The sequence below is a fragment of the Centruroides vittatus genome, unplaced genomic scaffold (genome assembly GCF_030686945.1).
Source record: "Centruroides vittatus isolate TY-2023 unplaced genomic scaffold, ASM3068694v2 contig_651, whole genome shotgun sequence".
NCBI classification, from domain to species: domain Eukaryota; kingdom Metazoa; phylum Arthropoda; class Arachnida; order Scorpiones; family Buthidae; genus Centruroides; species Centruroides vittatus.
Window position 1 is genome coordinate 2,656,329 of NW_027122405.1, and position 22,941 is coordinate 2,679,269.

General features: G+C 28.2%; 1 protein-coding gene across 2 annotated transcripts in view; it reads left to right on the top strand.

Moving 5' to 3' along the window:
- LOC136979908 (SAM and SH3 domain-containing protein 1-like) overlaps nucleotides 1–22,941 on the top strand; it is a 133,647-nt gene that overhangs the window by 98,462 nt on the left and 12,244 nt on the right. For both annotated transcript variants that reach the window (XM_067275941.1, XM_067275942.1), the window contains 5 exons: nucleotides 8,278–8,355; nucleotides 10,588–10,728; nucleotides 14,627–14,714; nucleotides 18,896–19,050; nucleotides 21,273–21,485. In XM_067275941.1, coding sequence (XP_067132042.1) covers nucleotides 8,278–8,355; nucleotides 10,588–10,728; nucleotides 14,627–14,714; nucleotides 18,896–19,050; nucleotides 21,273–21,485 — 675 coding nt within the window. The remainder of the gene's footprint in view (nucleotides 1–8,277; nucleotides 8,356–10,587; nucleotides 10,729–14,626; nucleotides 14,715–18,895; nucleotides 19,051–21,272; nucleotides 21,486–22,941) is intronic.

The following is a 22,941-nucleotide window of genomic DNA, read 5'->3' on the forward strand; positions in this document are numbered from 1 at the left end:
CTCCAGAATTTTTGCATAAACACTATAAATTTTTGATTCTTAGTTTTTGAAGGTCAAAAATTTTATAGATGTACAGCAAAATATTGAAAGATTTCATCTTTTTACAAGTATTGTATTATATATTTGCTCTCTTTTTATTGAAATAAATAAATATTTTGAAAACATTTTAATTTCAGAAAACTGTACTTCCAAATTAAAAATATGAATTTCATCTCTAACAAACTTACATTGGGAGATTTTATAATATTGCCTTTTAAATAAATGTTTAAATTTTTCATATCATCTCTTCTAACTCCATATAACATGGTAGTTAAGTTAGGTTCAATTAAAAAGCACCACGTTATGCAAAACTGTGCTATATGAAACAAAAGACTAGTACAAAACAAAGTGTTTGGTTCCAAAAGTTGGCAAAAGTATACAAATCTTTCTCATAATTAAGAGAAGTATGTTCATTAAAACAATCAATGATTAACTAACAGTCACAATCAAAGAATATTGCACATTAATATTAATTTTTCTTCACTGCTAAACATTTAAACGAGGACGTTTTCTTTTTGGCGAAATATTTTCATTATTTTAGCTTTCCTATTAATCTTAAGCTGAAGTATTAGCATCATACTGATTTTTCTGTGCTCTTTTTTTTTTTTTTATAAAAATCTGATATTTTCATTTTCTTGTATAGGCCTAAGAAATCTTTAAATTTTAATCTTTTTATGTAGTAACTTGTAGTTTAATTTATAAAGACAAAACACAATGACAGTCTTTCATGTCCATTTAGAGCAGTGTTTTTGACTATTTTTTCTCATCACGGACTGGCAAAATTATGGATAATTTTATGTGGATCAAGTAATTATAAGAAACTATGAATTATGCTTACTTACACACTTTGTTATGTACAGTAACTCTAGATCACTATTTAAATGTCATCTGCAATCAACTAAGCCAGCTTCAGTACAAATATTTTGCTGCAGATCAGCATCGGTCTCTGGACTGATGGTTGAAAAACACAGATTTAGAGCACTATCACCAACAACAATACCTGGTTTATAGGAAAGCTAAACTAGGAAACTAGAATAAGGAAGAAGAAAAATTGTACAATTTTCTTTAGTATACAAAAATTGTATACTAAAGAAAACTAGGAAAAAGGCATGAAACAACATTGAAAATTTCAATATTGAAAAATTCGTGGGAAACTACATGCATGCTGACTTTGAATAAAAAAAATATCAAATGACAAGTGTTTGCACTTAAAAATTGTGAAGTTTTGTATGGGGAGTTTCCAATTCTCAAACAGTGTTAGAGCAAAGCTATGTTGCACAGTGAGTTTCCTTATTTCTCAAACTGTGTTGTAGGAATACTGTGTTGTACGAGGATACCCGTATATATATATGTATATGTTATATATATATATGTATATATATATATATATAATTTCTATAAAAGTTTTGTTTACATGAAAACAATAAACCTTAAAATAATTATATAACTACATTTGAACTGGAATTACTTTAAACATAAATTATAATTAATATATTAAAGTAATGAATAAATTGATAAACAAAAAACCTCAGAACATTTTGATTTTTTTTTAAATATTAGTTATCCTGAATTTGATTTGCTCACAGAAAGTTATCATCATAAACAATTCTGACTCTGCTGGAATTCCCAGTTTTTTCCATCATATGAAAAAACCATACATTAATTGTATGATTCATTCATTATTTATTCATTTTCTCAATGAGATGAAAAATGTGAGTAATTGAATATATAGTGAATTTGTATCACATACCAATGTATTTTGTAAACATTTTTCTTGAAAATAAGATATTTGCTATCAGAATAATAATGTCATATTGGGTTCAATTACTGGTATGTTTAACTTTTTAATAATTCTCAGAAACAACTATTTTTATTTAGCAATTTATAAAGATACAGTATGAATGGAAATTTATTTATTTCCATTGTTAAATATTTTTCTTTAGAATAGCTCTCATCTTTATGTAATAATTAATATTTCTTTAAATTATAAACCATAATTACCTGCACTTTAATATTCTTAAAATAAAATAAAATTGTTGTTTTAGATTTGTAAAAACTTTATAGAAAAGTACTTTTTGCTGATTGTGCATGATATGATGCATTTATTTTTATTTAAATATATTTTTCAGTGAAATTTCCTTATTATACTATCAGAATTATTATTTCAGTTTTAATTTCAAATTTCAATATCATGAAATATTTCCTTATTGATGAATTATTCAGAATTACTAAAGCATATATTTATTTTTTAGCAAAGTCAATCAGGAAACTTTTATTATGTTACACAGTATACAATCTTTGTGCAAGTAATATTTCATTAATTAGTTTATAATTTTCTTAATGGTTTTGGATTTTTTTTCCCAACTCTGTTATTTATAACAAAGAAAGTATTGCAATCAGTCAAAAAATGACCCCCAAGATTTTTACATTTTTGGACTCAGGATCTTAAAACATCAAAAAATGCAAAAAAAAAAAACTTGGGGATTTTTTCTGTTTATATGGTTGGTTGTTTGTTTATGGGGAGCACAATTTTGTTCACTCTCATTGAAGCTTAATAACTCCTGTACTTTTTGTTGAAGATTTCTGAAATTTTACAGGGAGGTTTGTATATTAGGGGGTTGATTCTATTAAATTTTGGTGGTTAAAGATCAACAGAGTGGGGAGAAAGGGGAGTTGTGTCATATCTCAAATAGGGTCAGACTTAATGATGATTTTACTCATTATTAGAATTTATAATTTTTTTATAAAACCCATCCCTACCCTCAAAATTAAGCTTTTTGCCATTTTATAATAATTAAAAATATAAAAAGTTTTTAATAATAAAAGCTAGCACTACACATGCAGTTTTAAATGTTGCTGAGAAAGTTAAGCAATCTGTTGCGGGATTTTTTTGTTTTTGTTTTTTATTCCCTCTACACTGTAGACAGTAAGATGGCTTGTTTTTTGGCCCATTGCAGGCATGGCCAGGTGGTGAGGAATGGGATCTGACAGACCATCCTCAGAAATTTTTGGGGTTTTTCAACCTGTCCGGATTTGATCATGGGTCTCTAAAGTGATAGGCTAGCTCCTTAACACCTATCTCAGCCATCTGGCCAACAATGATTTTGGATTAAGTAATTCATTTCCGTGATATAAGTATAAAGAAAATACAATTACAACAATGTAAAAACTTTAAAAAATAATGTGAACATTATGATTATTACACATTATAATTTAAACAGATTTATTTAATAATTTAAATAAAATCAAATAAATGTTAAAATATTAATGTTATCATTTATAAATATTTTTTAATAATGATACAAATCTTATTTTCATTTTTGTTGGAGAAAATTGTGTATTATAAGATTTGGATATAAGAACTTAAGTTTTCAATGAAACTTTAATTAAATTATTGTAATATTTAAAAACAAATATTGTAATAGCATTTAAAAATAAAATACTGGTTTCATTCATATTATATATTTAAAATTAATATATAAGATATTTAATATAAAAATTTTTATATTTTTAAAATTGCTATCATTAAGTGTGATATTTTTATTCAAGAAGTTATATAACATGACAGTCATTGAAAGTCATCATTTTTTATAATTGAATTTAAATTTTAAATGTAGTATTTTAAACTTTGATTGTCAGCAATGGCTGTTGAGTCAACATCACTTAGCTCTTTTTGTAATGCAAGAGAAGACATCTAGAGAATGGAGTTGACCAGTGTAATGTGGGTAAAACACTAGTAATGCAACTGTTATCAGTGTTTTGCCAAATTTGTGTTTTTAGTCTGTTAGTAGCTGTCTTGGTAAGATGTAGTTTTTGTAACCATGTTCTTTTTCATTATTATTAAACAATTTTATATCTAAAACAAACACAGAATAACAAGAAATATGCACACAAAAAGGTCTGTATAAATATAATGATGATGATGTTATCATTATTTACAAAACTTCTCTGTATTGTTCCAATAAGTCCATGATAGTCTTTATTGAGTCTGTTTCTTATCATTGAGTTTGAGTCACTATTTTCTGTTTTAAATAAGTATGTCAAAATTTTTGTTTTTATTTCTTGTTTGGAATAATCATTTCATTATAAACTAATATTGATTTTTATAAAATATATAATTTTTCTGCCAATATAATGGGTTCATAAATGCCAATGAAAAATTACCATTAAATACTCTATAGTAAATAATTAAAAGGAATTTTTGGTTATATTCAAACCACACCCTTTTCTTTTGAAGTATTGCATCATTTCTCAATGAATCATCTATCTTTCCTGTTAAATTTGTTAGATTATTATAAAAAGTTTGGAAAATAGTTTTCAAGTATTTGTAATTTATTTTCCAGATATTCTGATTAGAAAATACTATTACTTAGATATTAAATTTTCTTTTTCATAATATGAACAATTATTATTCTGTAATAAATATAGTTGTATTGAAAGTACAGATAATTCTTGAAGATTTGTATTGCATAGATTTTAATTGGGATATTAAATAAATATGAAATATCTAAAATTGTGCAAATAGTTTTCATCTATTGAATACATTAAAAATTGTTTAAATATTATCAGATACATAGATTACATTATGATATTTCAATGAGTGATTACAATGATATATAAGATTTTGTTGCATTCATTGTTTGAATAAAAATACAAATAAAGTATCAGAAAAACTTCCAAAATTCCAATCAAATCCAAATTATACTAAAACTTTATTGGTATGAATTTTTAATATTTAAAACCCTGTATTTAAATGTTCACATTTTTTAGGATATTTTTAAAATATCAACATAAAATATTATTATTTTATAAGCAGTTATGCCTCTGAAGATAAATCAAAAGACTCAAAAGCACTTAAGTTTTATATTTAAAAGTTCACTGCAATAAAGCATAATTTTTGAATAATTTAAATAAAACATAACTAATAAAGATTAGCTTTGTTTATATCAAGTATATAACAGTTAATAAAAATGAAATCTACTAGTTATACACTAAAATCAATATATATATAAAATTAAAGTTCTTGTATGCAGACAATTGTTGTAAAGTAATTCTGTATAAACTAATTAAAGGGCTCAATGAAAGAAGGAAATAACTGACATTTTCATAAAATTTGAGATAGTAGTATGGAAGAAGGGGGTAAATTCCTATCTAAATGATTTAAGATGTTATCTTCATCCATTCTGCAGTTTGGTATGTGACAGATGTAATGTATATAAAAAAAAACTTTGAACATTTTGCAGCATCATCATTTTGCTAGTTACCTCCTCCTTCCTTTAAGCCTTTCAATTGTATTCTTGGAAAGTAATAGAATAAACTTTCATTCAATCATGAAAAAGCTATTTCTAGTCTTGAAGATTATATTGTAAGAGAGAATAAATATATTATTTAAGTACTGAAATATTTTAAGAATTTAAAACATTTGTTGCATAATGTTTTGAATTGTTTGAATATTACCAAGAGTACTTAGTATTTATAATTTATTTATTTTTTCATGTTTTAAGATTATGAAATTCATGTTGAATATTAGAAACATATAGAAACACTTATAAATTATTATTTAAGGATAAATTAGTTATGACAAAATAATAGTTTGATTCAAAATTTAAACAGTTGAATTATTTTCACCTAAAATTTCAATCCACAAAATATATTAGAGATTCTGAAATTGCTTGTTATTATTATTATTATTTTAATGTATATTGTAGATTAATGCTTCACAAACTTGAAAATGTAGAAATTTTTCAAAAAACAAGAAAGCTTAAACCTTCTAAATATGAATAAATTTCATAATCAAAAGCAAATTTTAAGCAAAGTAGATATTTTAATAAATATTTGTTTGTTTAAAATATATAAATATATTGAAGCTACAAATTGTCTTCATTTTTCTTTGTTCACAATACTAGTGACAGTCCAAAACAATTTTTACTTACATAGACAGTCTTTTATTTGAGGGATTCATTTGTTTATTGACTCTTTCTGCCCTGTCTTTTTTCAAGCACATTGTGGGTTTGGCCAGACCCACAGTGAAGACATCAGGTGGTGAGAGATTTAGCCTGACATATTTGGGACAGACTATCTCTCAACGAATTTCTTGGGGTTTTTGACCACATGGCTTTGATCCTGGGTCCTCCAGAAAAATAGGCTGACACCTTAATTATTTTATCCATCCCACCAGCTTAATAATTATATATTAAATTGTTATTAGTTTGAATCCCTTAAAAATTCTGGTGTTGAAAAATTATCTTATTAATGTTCTTCATTCAAAAATATACTAAATATTTTTATAATTAGTCACCCAATCTGTTGTTATAATTGATTAATTTTTCATAGTTAATATTTTATTAATTAATTAATTATTGAATATTTCAAAGTCACATTGTATCCTATGTAACCTTTAAACTTTTTGAATAATGAATTATGAAACAACTTTTATTTTATCATAACAGACAGGTATTGATAAAAATTTTTAAATACAGTTAAAACTGTCTATCTTGAATCTCACAGGAATGAGAAAAAAATTTGAGGTAGACAGGTTTTGAGATGTAGAGGTTTATACACTGTAAACAGTAATAGGTTTGATTGGTATTAATACAATAGCAAGTACAGTACACATCTGTATTAGGTGGATATAAATGAAATATTTTTGACATACCTTAACAGAAATAGTTGTCAATAATTTCTGATCCTTGATTTTTTGACCAATAAGACTCAAGCCAAACTCATAGCCAATCAAAGAAAATCATTGTTAGTTGCAACTATGTACTGTATTGTAAGAGATGTTTCTCAACTACAATTTATGCTATCAAAATATAATTGCTGAGCTTTGCATTTGTAATTGACACTTCAGTCCATAATTTGATAGTGGTTTTGGGAGAAAATTGTTTGAGATAAACATGGAAAATATATTGAATTTAGGCTGACAATGCAGAGAAAAAAATAAACTTTGAGATAAGCAGGTTTGGGAAAGACAGGTTCAACTGTACTTGAAAAGAAAAACATAGTCTGGTATCAGAATGCTTAATATCATATAATGAGCAGATCTACAAGATTCATTATTTCTAAATCAGTGTTGTTCATTTTTCCTTCTGGAATGTTTCATCTATTAATATAAAAGATTTCTACTAGTTAAAGCTAGTTAATTAGTTATTGCTTCTGGCACATCAGTTTATTAGGCTAAAATGTACCAAGTATTGATAAAAATTAAACAAATAAATATATAGACAAGACATAAAAATAAAGTGAACTAATTAATGACTAATAAGATGCATGTAGTACTACGAAAACTGCATTATTGCCTTAAGTAACAAAATTTATTCTTAAAGTGTATTAAATAAGAGTTTTTTTAAGTACACAGGATATCCAAAACGTCATAATATAACACTTTTTAGAAAAATGTAACTTTATTAGTATAATTAGCTCTACATGTTGGCAATTTTTTTTTAAATACACACTGGTGCATCTCTCCCACTCAAGCAGAACTTGTATTCACATCTCAGATATCATACATTTAAATGGACTTCAAATGCCTTCCTTTAGAGATCCATGTTTTGAATCTTTTCCAAGTACTGTACTGTACATGAAAGCCTCTGAGTGCTGGGAAAATCACAGGTAAAAATCAAAAGAGTTAAGGTCTGGGACTTCAAAGGCTACTCCGTAGAAACCTGGAAATTTTTGTATATATTGCGAATTTTGGAACACCCTACATTTGATTGTTATTTTTTGTTATATTCTGTATCTTAAAAATGTTATAACTGAAGAAAAGACATTTGATAAACAACTTAATAAAAATATCAAAACTTAATTTACTGATTACAAAACTGTATTCATTAATGAAAATGAACTAATGGTATGGCCTTGTTTTATGCAGGGGTTTACATGTCAGCAGATACTGGATAAAACAAAATGTTTTATAAATTGAGCTTCATCCCAATAATCCCAGATGATTACTTAAGATGCTTATGCAACCATTAAAAATTACAGAAAAATGCCAAAATTTGTTTAAAACATTTATTTACTTACGTTTTTACTATACTGAATAATATTTTAGTTTAATGTTTCTAAATATACAGAGCAAAATTTTATTATACTGTATCAAACAATGTCACTGACAAAGTTTCAAATTTTGAATATTATAAAATTACAGTTTTTATTTAGAAGTCTGTACTGAAAGTCATATATTTTCGTATAAACAATATTTTAAAATAGTTTTTAAATTTAAATTTTATTCATTTTTAGAATAGAACAAGTTATAGTACTAGTGAAGAAGGACATTCACAATCATCAGATTATGAAGAACAGGAAGATAATGAAAATGTATGTATATTTCTTTCAATATAAAATGTAATTTTGATTTAATCCACTGAAAACTTAAAATTTTATTTGAGTAATATACTTATTTCAAATTTGCTATAATATATAGTTTTATATTAACAGTTATTATAATTATGATAAATTAATAAAATATAATTTTACATATCAAACAGTATTGGATCCAAAAGAACTCAAAGGGGGGATTAACTCAAAAATTTTAAATACTTGAAGTTCCTTTTATTAGCACGTGCAAGATGATTGCATTCTGATAAACCATATTTGCCATCATAATTGTTTTTAAAAAATGATGGTTTAAAGTTTACACAAATTTCATTATTATTTTTTTGTGTTAATGGGGAGAGCTTTAACCCCCTGTAGTCCCTCTGTAGATCTGCTCCTGATCTCAAAACAGTTGTTTTTTCACAGTACTTGATAAATTTAGTTATGTATTCTGAAAGAAAAATAAGGCATACGATTACCACTATTCTGAATTTGATTATTAACATTTAGTCAAAATTTTTCTTTCCAATACAACTACAGTATATATAAATGATTTTCTTCTTTAAGAATGTTAATTGTTTCCTTGATAGCTGAATAATATAGTTAGTATATTTGATAGTTTTTTAAATTTCATTATATATTAGAACAATTCATTATGTTTATTAAATATTACTTTAATAAAAAATTAATTCTTTTCTTAATGTTCTGAATGAATAAGACAATTTTTTTTTGGACAAACTTAGTATAAGATTAAAAGTTTTATTCATAATAACTTTAAAATAAGTTTGATGTCATTGTAAGTAAATGATCTTACATCTAGGAAAATTATTTATAATTAAATTATAGATAAATTTTTATTCCATACTTTTTAATAAAAACTATTAATATATTTTTTGAAATATTTATGGCATAAAGATACTTCATTGAATAATAATAAATTATTTTGTTCAATAAACATCACATTTGTCTTTTTTATATTTTGTAAAAATATTAAAAAAAGACAAATGTGATTTTAGATTATTAACGATGATAATTAATTTGTTCAAATAAATAAATAATTGATTATTAGATAAATGTAATGTTAGACTATTAGTAATTATTGAACTATATGTTAAGTACCTAACATATTATGTACTTAACATATTAATAATAATTAATGAAGCAATATATAAGAAAAACTAATAATCTGTTTAATAATTTGCATTAATATGAAAAGTCAACAAAGTTGTTATCCTGTTCTATGATATTAGATATTGATATAGAGTATTAATTAATTTTTACTCTATTAAATTTAGTTTGAATATTTTATTCTTTATATTGTTTCTTTTCATTGTGATATCTATTTCAGAGTATAGTTTAGCTTAGGTTTAGCCAATATATTGTTCTTTTGTTTGTTTCCAAGTGATTAATGATAGATGAAACTGTAATATTCCAATAAAAAACTTTTCCATTTTGATGTGACTAATCTTGCTAGTTTTATATTGTATGTTCAAAAATATTAATTTTTTAAATTAATCTTGTTGTATGTCTGTTTTACTTTTGCTCAATTGCTAATTGTTAAATAATAGTTACCAAATGTTAGTTAAAGTTTTTCTTCAATTATATAATTATAAGTAATTGAATTAATTATTACATGTGATATAAACTTATATAGAATCTGTCCATTAATTATACATACAGTTTTTGAGCCATTTTTAATCCCATCCCTCCCAGTTGTGTACAATGATGTACTTTTGGCAAACTCTTTCCCCTTTATTATGTGTACAATAGTTTATGAACTGCCCTAACATTGAAGAAATAATTTTAAAAATTTCTGCAAACATTTTTTAACTTATATTGTATTTATGTTACTACTAACTGATATTGTATTTATGTTATTCTTATAAGTTGGCTTATAAGAAGAAATTTGTATGCCACTAATATCACTATATCACAGTCCATGTAGACAATGTTTTGATTCCTCTCTTCACATCATATACAGTGATGTAGTTTTTAAAACTTCTTTAAACTTTATGCATAATTAATGGATGGTCCTTAAGACAGGAAAGCTATTTGATAAAATATTCTTAAAAATAAATTAATATTAGACTGGAAATGAGGACAAAATAAATACCAACAAAGATATTTAATATAATATATTTTTCTTATGCATTATACTATAATTACTGTTTTAATTATATTCATTTGTAATTATAATGCCAATTATTTAATTTTTAACAATTTATTTTTAATCAGAAATTAGAATTACAATCAAGAGATGTACAGAATCGTTCATCTTCATCATGGGCCGGTCGGGTTAGGGATTTACATAGAGACGTAAAAAGAAGAATTTCTAGACTAAGGAGTACAAGGGGGTCAACACCAGATAATGAAGTGGTAATCTTTTAGCGTTTTGCATAATTAATAAGTATTTGTATAAAATAAATTCATATTTTTGATATTTCATGCAAAATATTTGATAGATGAATACAGTTTATTTATAATACTGAATTTCTGAAGTAAACTGTTTATTACAGATCTTTTACATTATATAACAATATGTTGTATATATTTAATTCTATTAAAAACAAAATTAATTTAAGTTTTAAAAATTGTTGTATCAGTTTATCTGAATTTACGTTTTAACTTGATCATAAATAGTTGGAAATTATTATTATTATTATCTTTTTTAGAAACATTCACACGGCAAAATTCACTAAAGTATCAAATTGTGAGAAGCCGGGGCAATAAGAGGTCTTCCTTTTTGCCACTTAATCAGCACAGTTTGGCAAAAACTGCTCATGTTGTCTTTGGGGATGGCTAGGAGGGCTAAAATCAAGTGGGGAGGTTGCAATGGATAAGCTGATAGATGCCAGGCACCGAATGAGACAAGCAGACAGGTTTAAACTCAACAAATAAAAGTTTAATACACTCTCTAAATCTAAGATATACATAAGTATTATACAGTAGGCGATTAAATGCGATTAAATATAAAATCATGCAAGGTGGTGACTATCCTAATTCTTATACTACAAGCACACTCCTAATTTCTCAAACACGGAGAGAGAGTTTACAAATATCTATCCACGGTTCCTCAATTCTTTGTTGATCATTGATATAACATTGATCTATAGTCTTGAGGAGGATTCTCTGTCAAGGGAAATGGACCTGATCCACTCCCCGGAGAAGACAGTGAGTGTCTTCTCCGGGGAGTGGATCAAGTCCATTTTATGGAGGTAGAGGCATATAGAGCTCCTCCAACTTTTCTATGGGTGAATGCCTACTTCTATGGAGCTTTCCGAGATGAACGCTCTTCTTTTAGGATTAATGTAGCCTCTGTGGGACTTCCTTATGACAAAATTCCCAGAACTCTCAGTGTCTCATCCTTTTATGCGTTTAGCCTAGGAAAATGGCCATGTGATCGGCAAAGGTTGATTTCACAGTCGGATGTTATAATTTAGCAGTTGACTGTTAAAATTCTTGTCCATTGGTTGATTGGGAGGGTTATTCAATCCATAGCTTGTGCGGTGTTTAAATAACAATTGCGAAGGATGTGATATAAAAATTTTCTTAAAAATAGAATAAGTATCCTTAAGATCTTGGATCTCACAAAATAGTCTTAAAAGAAATAAAAATTTTCTTCGAATATTTTCACTCTGAATTAAATATTAAGAATTTCTTCTTTTGGCTTTAGAATTTTTTTCTTATTTGTATTGATTGCTAATGTGCAGTTTAAACTATTTATAACAAGCAACTCAATAGTTTTTTGTGAATTAAGCAAGTGATTGTTTAATTGTTATATTTTAAAGTATTTGGCGACTTATAAGTTTGTTTTTGGAAATTAATTCTTAATGCGTATATGACAGGAATGAAATTATTTTGTATTGTAGATACATGTGCATTTAGAATGAATTGTAATACTGTAGCATTGATAGTGAAAAAATAAATAGCTGCTCCTTACCAAACTTATAAACTATAGATACTGCTTTAATGAATTTGATTGATCTGTCAGATCTATTAAAGTAATATCTATTATTTGTCAGCTGTTACATTGATCTTGTGAGAGCGAAAATTAGTATTTTTGAAAAGTGATGATTCAGATTAGATAACTAACGTATAAAAGCACAGTTTCAACTATACTGTTACAACAAATTACTAAATCAGCTCTAAATTTTTTAATATATTACACAGGTCAGCAGTGGTTTTGGTGTCACGGTATTTTGAGCTGATTTCATATGAATTTGATGCCCTGAATTCAAATAAGGCAATAGTTTTTGCCTAAGAGCTCTAATTTTTAAGATATAGCATTTTAGCAAAATATACATTTCAATATCTTAAGTTAAATCCATGGATCAAATAAAAAACTAAACACTGAATTTTTATTATTATATTATGCAAATATTATTTTATACAAAGATAGAGGAAAAATTCATCAATAAAACTAAATAGTTACACATTCAGGAAGCTTCTTTTCTGTGACTTTTGTGAATGTATTTTGGAACAGTCCCTTTTTAAACTTCAGCAGTAATCTGCCATCATATGTGTATCCCATCTTCTTGGTAGCAGTCCTCCATAGTTTTAATATCCTGGTGAAAGATTTCACAAGGATATTAAAATCTTCACTAGTGTCTCCTAAATTTTCAGGAAAACAGTCTAAGTGACTATGTAAATCGTGCACCTTAATACTCGTATTACACCCAAGGGATTTGAAACTGTTAAGCATCTCGTTTACCAGTTCAACATAGTTTTCAGCTTTGCATTTGCCTAGCAAATTTCTGACAACTGCAACAAATGAAGTACAGGCTTTTCACTCAGCTTCATTCATCGAATTTACGAAGGCAGGATCGTTAATGAGTTGTCTTATTTGTGGGCCGTCAAATATTCCTGCTTTAATTTTTTTCCATACTCAACTAAGACACTTTTTCCCTATATATGCAAAGCATGATCCGTTTTTATCAAGAGCCTTTACAAACTGCTTCAACTGAAAAATATTCAAGAAGACCCATTTTTTCCACGAGTCCTCTAATTTCGTGACAAAACACAAGATTGTCTTCTTGAGAGAAGCAGGATAGCAGATCCTTTTCTCTTGTATGGTAAAAGGTAATTTTGGTTACTTGCTCCAGTAAATTTTTCTCGTTCAGCCTGGAAGCCAATAATTCAGAAGCTTCTTTGTCAGATTGAGATCACTGGTGAGGTCATTTAACTCATCCTAGTTGAAACGTTAAGGAATTGATGACATTCTCTTGTAATCACAGTCACCTTCATTAGGATCAGAGGGATACTCGTCCTCACAGAGCTTTGGTAGCCGGTGAAACGATGGAATCGGCACTTCCTCTGAGTGAGGGACCGGGCATCTTGCAGAGACTAAATCAGGATAAGTCCACTTGCTATGGTTGTTACAATTGATTCCATTAATATTTACTAGGCAGAAATAACAGTCATTGAAGTGATTTTTGGGTTCTCTCCAAACCATCGGTACACCAAATTTCAGACTTTCTTTTCCCCGGTAGTCCACTGTCATAAATGTTCTGTACAAGTTTTACAGACCTGATGCGGTGCCCAGCTTTTATCCTGATCACCAAGCCTAACACCAAAGTATCCAAGATAAGCTCTCTTTACAAAGTCACTAATAGTTTTTCTGTTTTCTTTTAACGTATATTCTCCGCATATGTAGCAAAACACATCAGAATGATTTACACAACTTCTTCTACTTGAACTCATTTTATTTCTATTCAATAACACAAATAAAAGCATCTAGAACACAGTATGATTTAGGTTAACTTTATAACAACTCTTGCCTTAACACAAATATCATGAGAGGCCAACTTCGATCTATACACTGCATGGCTAGAAATTACAAACTTACCTCAACTCTAGTTGAAGCATTGAACATCAATTCGTTACTGATGCTTACTTCATCTGGTGGATTTATCTGGAAATAACTGGACAGCAGACCAACAATAGGAAAAATTACAGGAATCAATCCTTGCATATGTGATGTAGAACTGTACAAACTTGGAATTAGAGTTGCACATTTCGTGTAGCACTGTACATTAAAAAAACACTGATCTACAAAAGTAGAGCTGATAGAGAAAAACTGATTTCATATTTGTATTCAGTGACCCAAATATAGCTAAAATCAGTTCTAAAATCCTAGGCAAAATTTTTTTTTTGTAGGCTTGTGTTGTTATATTTCATATCATATGAAACTCTAGATGCTTTATAAATATAGTTATAAATCTGTTCATTAAACAATTTATTAACAATTAAAATTTTGATTAATTTTCTCTTTTAGACTCAAGAAAATACAGAAGCTCATGAAGCAGTAATTAGGCCTGGAAGTTCAGTTGAAAGTATACCAAGTGGTTCAGGATCTCATTCAAGTAAAAATATTTCTGATGATAATGTTAATTTATTCATGTATGAATAGTTTAAATTCATGTTCTTTCAATGATGCATTATATTTATCATACACATATATATTTAATTTTAGAAAATAATTGACAAAATTTTTCCCAAAATCCACCATTACTTCACATTTTCTAATCTCTTTAATAAAGTTTTTATTTCTACAAAAACTGATTAATGTATTTCCAGAATTTACCAAAAATGAGTTGATCAGAGTCCTAACAGTATAATAGTAATATTTACATAGAAAAAGCAACGTTCTCTATATTAAAAATTAGCATTTATGATTACATAGTACAGTGGCCACAAAATCTCTATATTTCCTGGTTTCTCTGTTAGAGGTATCTTGAACCAACCTGGAATGCGAATTCAATTTGCAGAAAACAAAAAAATCACAGACAATATGTCTGATGAAGACACCAAATGATATGCCAAACTCTTGGGCTATGTAAAGGCTACAATTAAATATTAGAAATTAATTAATTTGACTAGAGGTAGGCAGTTACGCTGTCATCTCATATTAAATTTAATAATTATAAATAATTAATTTTTAATTTATACATTTTTAAAATTTAATTTGGAATTGGTCATTAAATTTAGTACGAGATGGCGTGTTTATTATATAACTGGCTACGATTGTTGATGTTTATATGTAATAAGTGTAAACACGAGTTTGGAAAAATGTGTGTGATCACGAGCGACACTAAGATGCTAACAGAATGAGTGCTAAACACAGACTGATGGAGTATGCGCACAATCCAGGATTTCCCCACTCCTTGTCACTCGTTAAGCGAGTCAACTTTTTACAAGTTGTTTTGCTTGTTATGCGAGGAGCTCATTAAGCGTTCCATTGTATATATTCTTTATATTTAGTTTTGATCTAAATTTGCAGTTGTCTATTATTTTCATTTGAAGAAATGTTCATTCCATTGATCTTATCCATTAATAGAGGCAGTTTACAATTTTCACAATTTATAATAAACTCTTTTTTTAAGCATAGTAATTAAGCACTGATGCAATCTACCAAATTAGTTTTTATCACAAATTTCTAATAGCAATTGATTTAGATTTTTGCTATAATTTATATATTTCATAATGTATTCATTGCAAGTAATTTACTATAAACATTAATTAATGAAAATTAATGATATAAATGTTATTGTGCATGAAACAAAAATTTCATAGCATATTTAAAATTGAATTTTAATGCTACAAACCCATTTTTTTAATTAATTTTAATTTTTCAATAAAATAATAATCTGAGTAAAATAGACTTAAAATTAATTTTAATTTGACAAGTTATTTCACAAATTGATGTATACAGAACTATTATGATTATTAGTAAAATAAAACATAAGACAATTATTTATTTGGAAGAGAGTTATTTTATAAAGTGGGAAAGACTGTGTTCTAGATTCATTCTTAACCTAATATGGCTACTCTGTAAATATTCTGTTTTATAATGACAGTTACCTGTATTCTTATTTCCAGTTTGATACTGGAAATCTGTAGAGGAGTAATAACATTTTCTACTTTGCTATTGCATGTGTAAGAATAAACAACAAAAACATAATAAATATTTAACACAATAGTATGAAATAACCAAGATTTTTTAATGATTATTTTGTTAAAATTTACAATGTAAGAGCATGTGAAGATAAAAATGTTATTGTAAACAAATAGCACCTCTTAATATACTAAAAGTTTATTATCAAGGAGCTATAATATGTCATAGCATAAAAAGAATAATTACACTATTTTCAAAATATAAACTTAATAAAAAAGATTAATTTATTTTGATAATCTTATAATCAATTATCAGACTAATGACATTCATTTGTTACAATATAAGGTTTCTTCCAGTTATGTTGATTACAAGTAGGAAATTATTTAGCCAATTTAAAACAATTCTATTTTATTATAAATCCAATATAGGAATAAAGTTCAATTATTGTTATCCACCAACCAAAGCCGAATGTAATCGGGCAAGAAATGGCTATAATACTAATAATTTTAATAGACAATTTGGCATTAGAGGTAGACGTTAGGCACCATCTCTTAATAAATTTAATAATTATAATTAATTAAATAATTTTAAATTATAATTTAGAATTACTGGAAGAAATGAATCGGTCCAAAGCGAGACTCAAACTCGCAACTTCTGCTATCCATGCAGACACGTTACCAGTTACGCTACCCGGACCCTCAGCCTGATCTCCTCTTCCAGCATATATAAGCTATAACCATTGACGGTTATTACAACGCCGGCTGGGGACGCATTCAGTGCTCACGACCTGCTACCCCAAGGCATTCAACCGGCCATCGCAAACCCCAGCAAGGGGTTTGTGATGGCCAGTTGAGGGCCATCACAAACCCCGTATATAAATAATCGGGGTAGCAGGTCGTGGGTGCTGAATGCGTCCCCAGTCGGCGTTATAATAACTGTCGATGGTTATAGCTTATATATGCTGGAAGAGGAGATCGGGCTGAGGGTCTGGGTAGCATAACTGGTAACGTGTCTGCACGGATAGCAGAAGTTGCAGGTTCGAGTCCCGCTTTGGGCCGATTCATTTCTTCCAGTAATTCTAAATTATTATTTAAAATTATTTAATTAATTATAATTATTAAATTTATTAAGAGATGGCGCCTAACGTCTACCTCTAATGCCAAATTGTCTATTAAAATTATTAGTATTATAGCCATTTCTCGCCCGATTATATTCAGCTTTGGTTGGTGGATAGCTTTACAGGTATCGGGTGTAGTAAAGATTAGTGATGTAACGAATATTCGGTTACTACCCAGTATTCGGCCTATTTTTCGCTATTCGGCCGAATACCGAATATTTAAATCACTATTCGGCCGAATACCGAATATTTAATCACTATTTGGCCGAATACCGAATACCTAAAAACAGGAGTAAGAAATAACAAAAACACAGTAAATTAATCATTCTGGAAACTTTTATTAATGCTAAACATTAAATTATGATTATTAAAGTTAATAAGAAATAGCGTCTAACTCTAGTAAATTATTTCGTAATTAAAATAATATTATAGCCTTTATCTAGCCCGATATCTTATGGCATTGATGGCATGTAGGTTAGAACGTATCGGGCATTAGTGTTATTGCTTAGTTAATTATGTTATATTCGTATTCTTGTATATTTTAATATTTTTTACGATATTTTAAAATGATTTACGAAACGTTTTATTGAAACTTATCATATTTAATGAAATAATTATCAATCAATCAATCAATCAATTCATCTTTATTTGTAATAGGCCTTGGCCTGTTAATGAAATAATTATTTATTTCTAGAAGATGAGTAACTACTATATAATTTATTTTATATATAAAGCAAAGAATGAGCATTTCTCATTATATGCAAAAGATAACATTTGAAATCATGTTAATTTTAAAAATATTGACAAAAACAATAGCAACAAAATATCACAAAACTTCACAAATAGAAACCCCCCCAATAATATATTTGAACTGTTTCACTTCTGGGGAGAAACTAGACCATATGTCCCCACTAAAGTATATATCCTTAGGGTACTATTCAGTCTACAAATACGTAGTAAAAACAAAATTTTAGTGCTTAATTAGAGAATTACAAAGATCGATTGCAAATAAAATAACTTATAAGTTATAACTTACATCTAAATACCAACAACTGCCGAATCATATCGGACTATTTATGGCTATTACATAACTTATAAACCAATTTGGCACTAGAGGTAGACGTTAGGCTCCATCTCATATTAACTTTAATAATTATAATTTAATTAATAAATTTAAATAATTTAGACCTACTGGAAGAAAAAATCGTAATGACATCAGGCCAGTAGAGAGCAGGGTGCGTGATCCTTGCATAATGAGGATTGCGCGCTAATTTTTACATGTGCGTTAATCAAGCCGAATAGTTTGGCCGAATATTTGGCCGTTCGGCCATGCTCCTGGCCGAATATTCGGTATTCGGTCATGCTCCTGGCCGTATATTCGGTATTCGGCTGAGGCCGAATATACTATTCGTTACATCACTAGTAAAGATGTTTGATTATCAATTATTGTTTTAAATAATCCTTCATTTTTATCATTTTTTAATTAGTTAGTTATAATTCCAATATTTTTGATTGTTTAATAACTGTTTTAGGTCTTCAAGCTCCTACACCAACAAGTAGCAATCGAAGTTCAACCTCTGCTGGAGAAGATGATAATGCACCTTTTGTGGGTCCTCTTATAGGAAAGGCACGTGCGTTAGTTGATTATACTCCTAGTCCATATGATAAAGATGCTTTAGCATTTAAGGTAAGATAAATTTTTAACATAATTTTAAATTTCATAATCTTGTGAGGTCAAATTTTGTTTCAAGAAAACTTATATATTATTAATATTTAAATTTAGATAATTAGTTTTATTCAGTTATAGATTCATTTTGAAACTATAACTGGCCAACTGACTGAAGCAATAAAGGCATCAGTCTGGTACTTTGCAAGGGGACCCAAGTTCAAATATGGATTGCATTCACAAAATTTTCAAGAATAGTTTAATTTGGATATGTCATCCCATTGCTCATCACTTAGTTGCTCCATTATAAGCTTGGCCATCAATCAGAAAAGATATGTTAAAAATAAAAGTCTTCTTATGCCCACAGGAGAAAATTTAAAAAAAGCTTTTATTAACTGAATAAAATAATTTATATATTTAAATTGTAAAATTAAAAAATTTTGTAAATTATAACAATACATTACATTGATTATATTAAACGCAGTATATTATTATTGTCAGAAGAATTAAAATTTCTTATAATAATGTTAATTTGGTGTTAAGCAGTTACCATTGTTAATTTCTCATGTGAAATTTAAATAAATGAAAATAATAATTTATATCAAACATAAGTAAGCATATTTTCATGCAGAATAAAGTACACAGTATATCCAGGAAGTTCCCAGAGTAATTCTTTAAAAATGAACCTTTTTACTGATTTAATTTTTTAAAGTTTTCCTCCCCTTTATATTGTTTATATTACTATTGAACTCCATTTATACACTTCTCAATTGCACATTTTCACAATTATAAGTTAAATATTTTCTGTGTGGTACTTTCTCCATTATAAAACACTTCAGTTATATATTTTTCCATTTAGATGATTTCACATTTATTCGTCATATTTTTTTTAGTATTCTACATCTCTTTTTTTCTTACCTATGCATTGTAAGAATAAACAACAAAAACATTCACTTTAAAATGGAAAAAATTTTTAAGAACTGTGTAAGGACATGCGAGGGGTTGAAGTAAGAATTCTTTAGATGTGTTTTGATGTCTAGGATAAATTTGTATGTTTGATTGTTATGGTTTCTGTCCCAAAATTCCTGCCAGTTGTGGATTAGATCAGTCCAGAGGACAGATTTTGCTGATGAAAAAGGTTTTTGCATAACAAATTTTCAGTCTTTTGTTGTTTGCTGTGCTTTTAGCTAGGAAATCAGCTTTCTCGAGGGAGTCTGGCTATTGAATAAAATTGTGCCCAAGACCATAAGCCCCTGTTATTGGGCCATGTGACATTTGACAGTAAAAGCAGGATTCTGGTGATGGCTAGAATGTATCCACATACATCTGCACATACACCAGAGTCATCAGAATTCAGTTTAAAACAAAACTCATCACTGAAGATAATTTGTCCTCAATTAGAACATTTACACATTGATCTAGCCTGGCACCACTGCAGTTACTCCTGATGATACCTATGGATCAATACTAGCTGTGTAATAGGTGTCGCGAGCATAGATTCCTCTCATAGTCATCTAGCAATGATCATGATGGTCACTTGATTGATGTTGAATGGTCAATAGTGATGACTCTGGTGGTTACAGCTGCTTGAACAATCTGGAAGCCATCCCACTGCCTGCTTTTTACTGGACTTTGACATTCAAGATCAATTCATGCCAGCATCATCTTTAATTTCCACACCACTCTAACCCAAATGCTGAATTCTATGTCAATTTGTCCATCTACTTTCTTTAGTCCAATGACATGCCCCTTTTAAATTCAATCATATGCTTGTAGTAGTTTTGTAAACAATGCTTTACCATTGAATTCATTCAACGATGATAAGCACAATCAAATTCCACTGAAAATTTGGTTCCTGAAAGAAAGAATCACTTTTTATATAATACCATCACAATGTGCACTTCCAATGCACTATAGCTCATACTATTCATTCATTTGTTGTGAATTTATCATTTGCATATTTGATTGAAAGATATTTGATTATGACATTTCACTATAATTGGATTATTTTTGGGGCATGTCAATTTTTTTTGTCAAAGAGTGTATCTACAAATGTTATATAACAATGAAGATAAAGCTTATTTATAATATGTAATGTTTAATTTGTATGAACAATATATAAATATTTAATATAATATGATATATTGTAACTTTTAGAATAAAATATACATCATAAACAAAATTTAAAATAACATAAGAATTTTGAAATAAATGCTTATTCTATTAAACATTTTTTATTCTAGAAAGGTGACGTAATTGATATTATTGCAAAAAATAAAACTGGGATCTGGGTAGGAATGGCTCATGGAAAAGTTGGACATTTTAAATTCATCAATGTTGAAGAACTTCCCTGTGAGGGCAGGACACGTAGACGGCGTCGACATTCTTCTGAAAAGCCATTAATAACCAGTAAACCCGATTCTCTTCATGACTTACTGAAGCAGCTGGGTTTGCAAGTATGCTAATAATCAATTTAACAATTTCTAATAAATGTACACATTTATTTTTCACATTCATTGAAAAACTTTTTGTTTCCTTAATGATTTATTAAAAAATTTTTACTATTCTATACAATAATAATAATTTTTTAAAGAAATATGAAATAATTAGCCGTACCCAACATCAGGTTCATGCACTCAAGTTTTTAAGAGGGTGGAGGATTGGTGAGGTTGGGTTGGGAGGTGATAAAAACAATGGTTTTAGTAACTAAAATGTACATTTATAGACCTGAGAATTTACAGTAATGAAACTGCAAAACACAAAAAATTGCTTCAGCTTAAGTTAAGATTTAGGGAGGTAGGATTTAGGGATGGTTGGGAGTGAGGACCCCCACAGTATCTTTTCCTAGGGTATTGAAGAATATTCATGTCAAATTTGGTGTGGGTATGTTGAACGGTAGAGAACCTTTATACAACATAAATATTTTGACTTTTATATTTACTGTATTAGTCAAGTTTGTAAACTTAAATGTTCAATAAATGGCATCCAAAAACAGAGCGCTGATGATTGCTAATTGTTCTTATCCTGTAAAAGTCTGTTCAGGAAAGCACCTTACGATGTAAAAGCACTTCTGGTATCCACCTCTCATAGGCCAGGCAATTTGTTCTTCTCAAGCCAGACGATAACTCTTTCTCTGAAGTAAGATGAAATGACTTCTCCTTAGCGAGACCAAAGCAAACTCAATTTTTCCGCCAAAACTGATCTACATATGTGCTACGGTGGGCCGGCAGACGACCAATCAGTGTCTCTGCTTTTTTGGTAGTCCTCTGTCTGGTCCGCCGCACATTCAAATCTAACAGATCATGGAACATTCTCTGGTGAACGATTGGTCCAAATCAGACCAATCCTAACAAGCCACGTTTGTGTCACGACAGTATGTAAATAAAACTTATACCAATGTAGTTTGGCCTAAGTAACCATGAACACAATATGAAATGTTTCAAAAAATCCACCATGCTTACATGCATCTAGCAGAGTGATGTCACTTTTTCCAAGTTTTGGTTGCATGTTTTGGTAATTTCTCACTAATTACTTTTTAGCATTAGTTCTCCAAACATAATACTATAGTACAACTTTCTTATAGATAATTGTTTGATATGTGATGTGTTACCATCTAGCAAACAGAGAGACAAAGAGAAACAGACAGATATCCATTATAGATTAATTTATATAATGTAGATTTTTAGATCATATATATGTTTAAACCTTCTCCTGAATTGACAGATTCCTGTGATGCAGCAACAAAAATACTGAGATCATTATAGTTTTATTTATATAGATTCAGATGAAATGAATTTTCTGTATATATTATAAATTATTTATAAACAAACTTTCTAGCATAAATTAATTTTAAAAAATCAGATAATCAATTGTTTCACCTAAAAAGTTTAGGTATGAAGAGATTCATTAAAT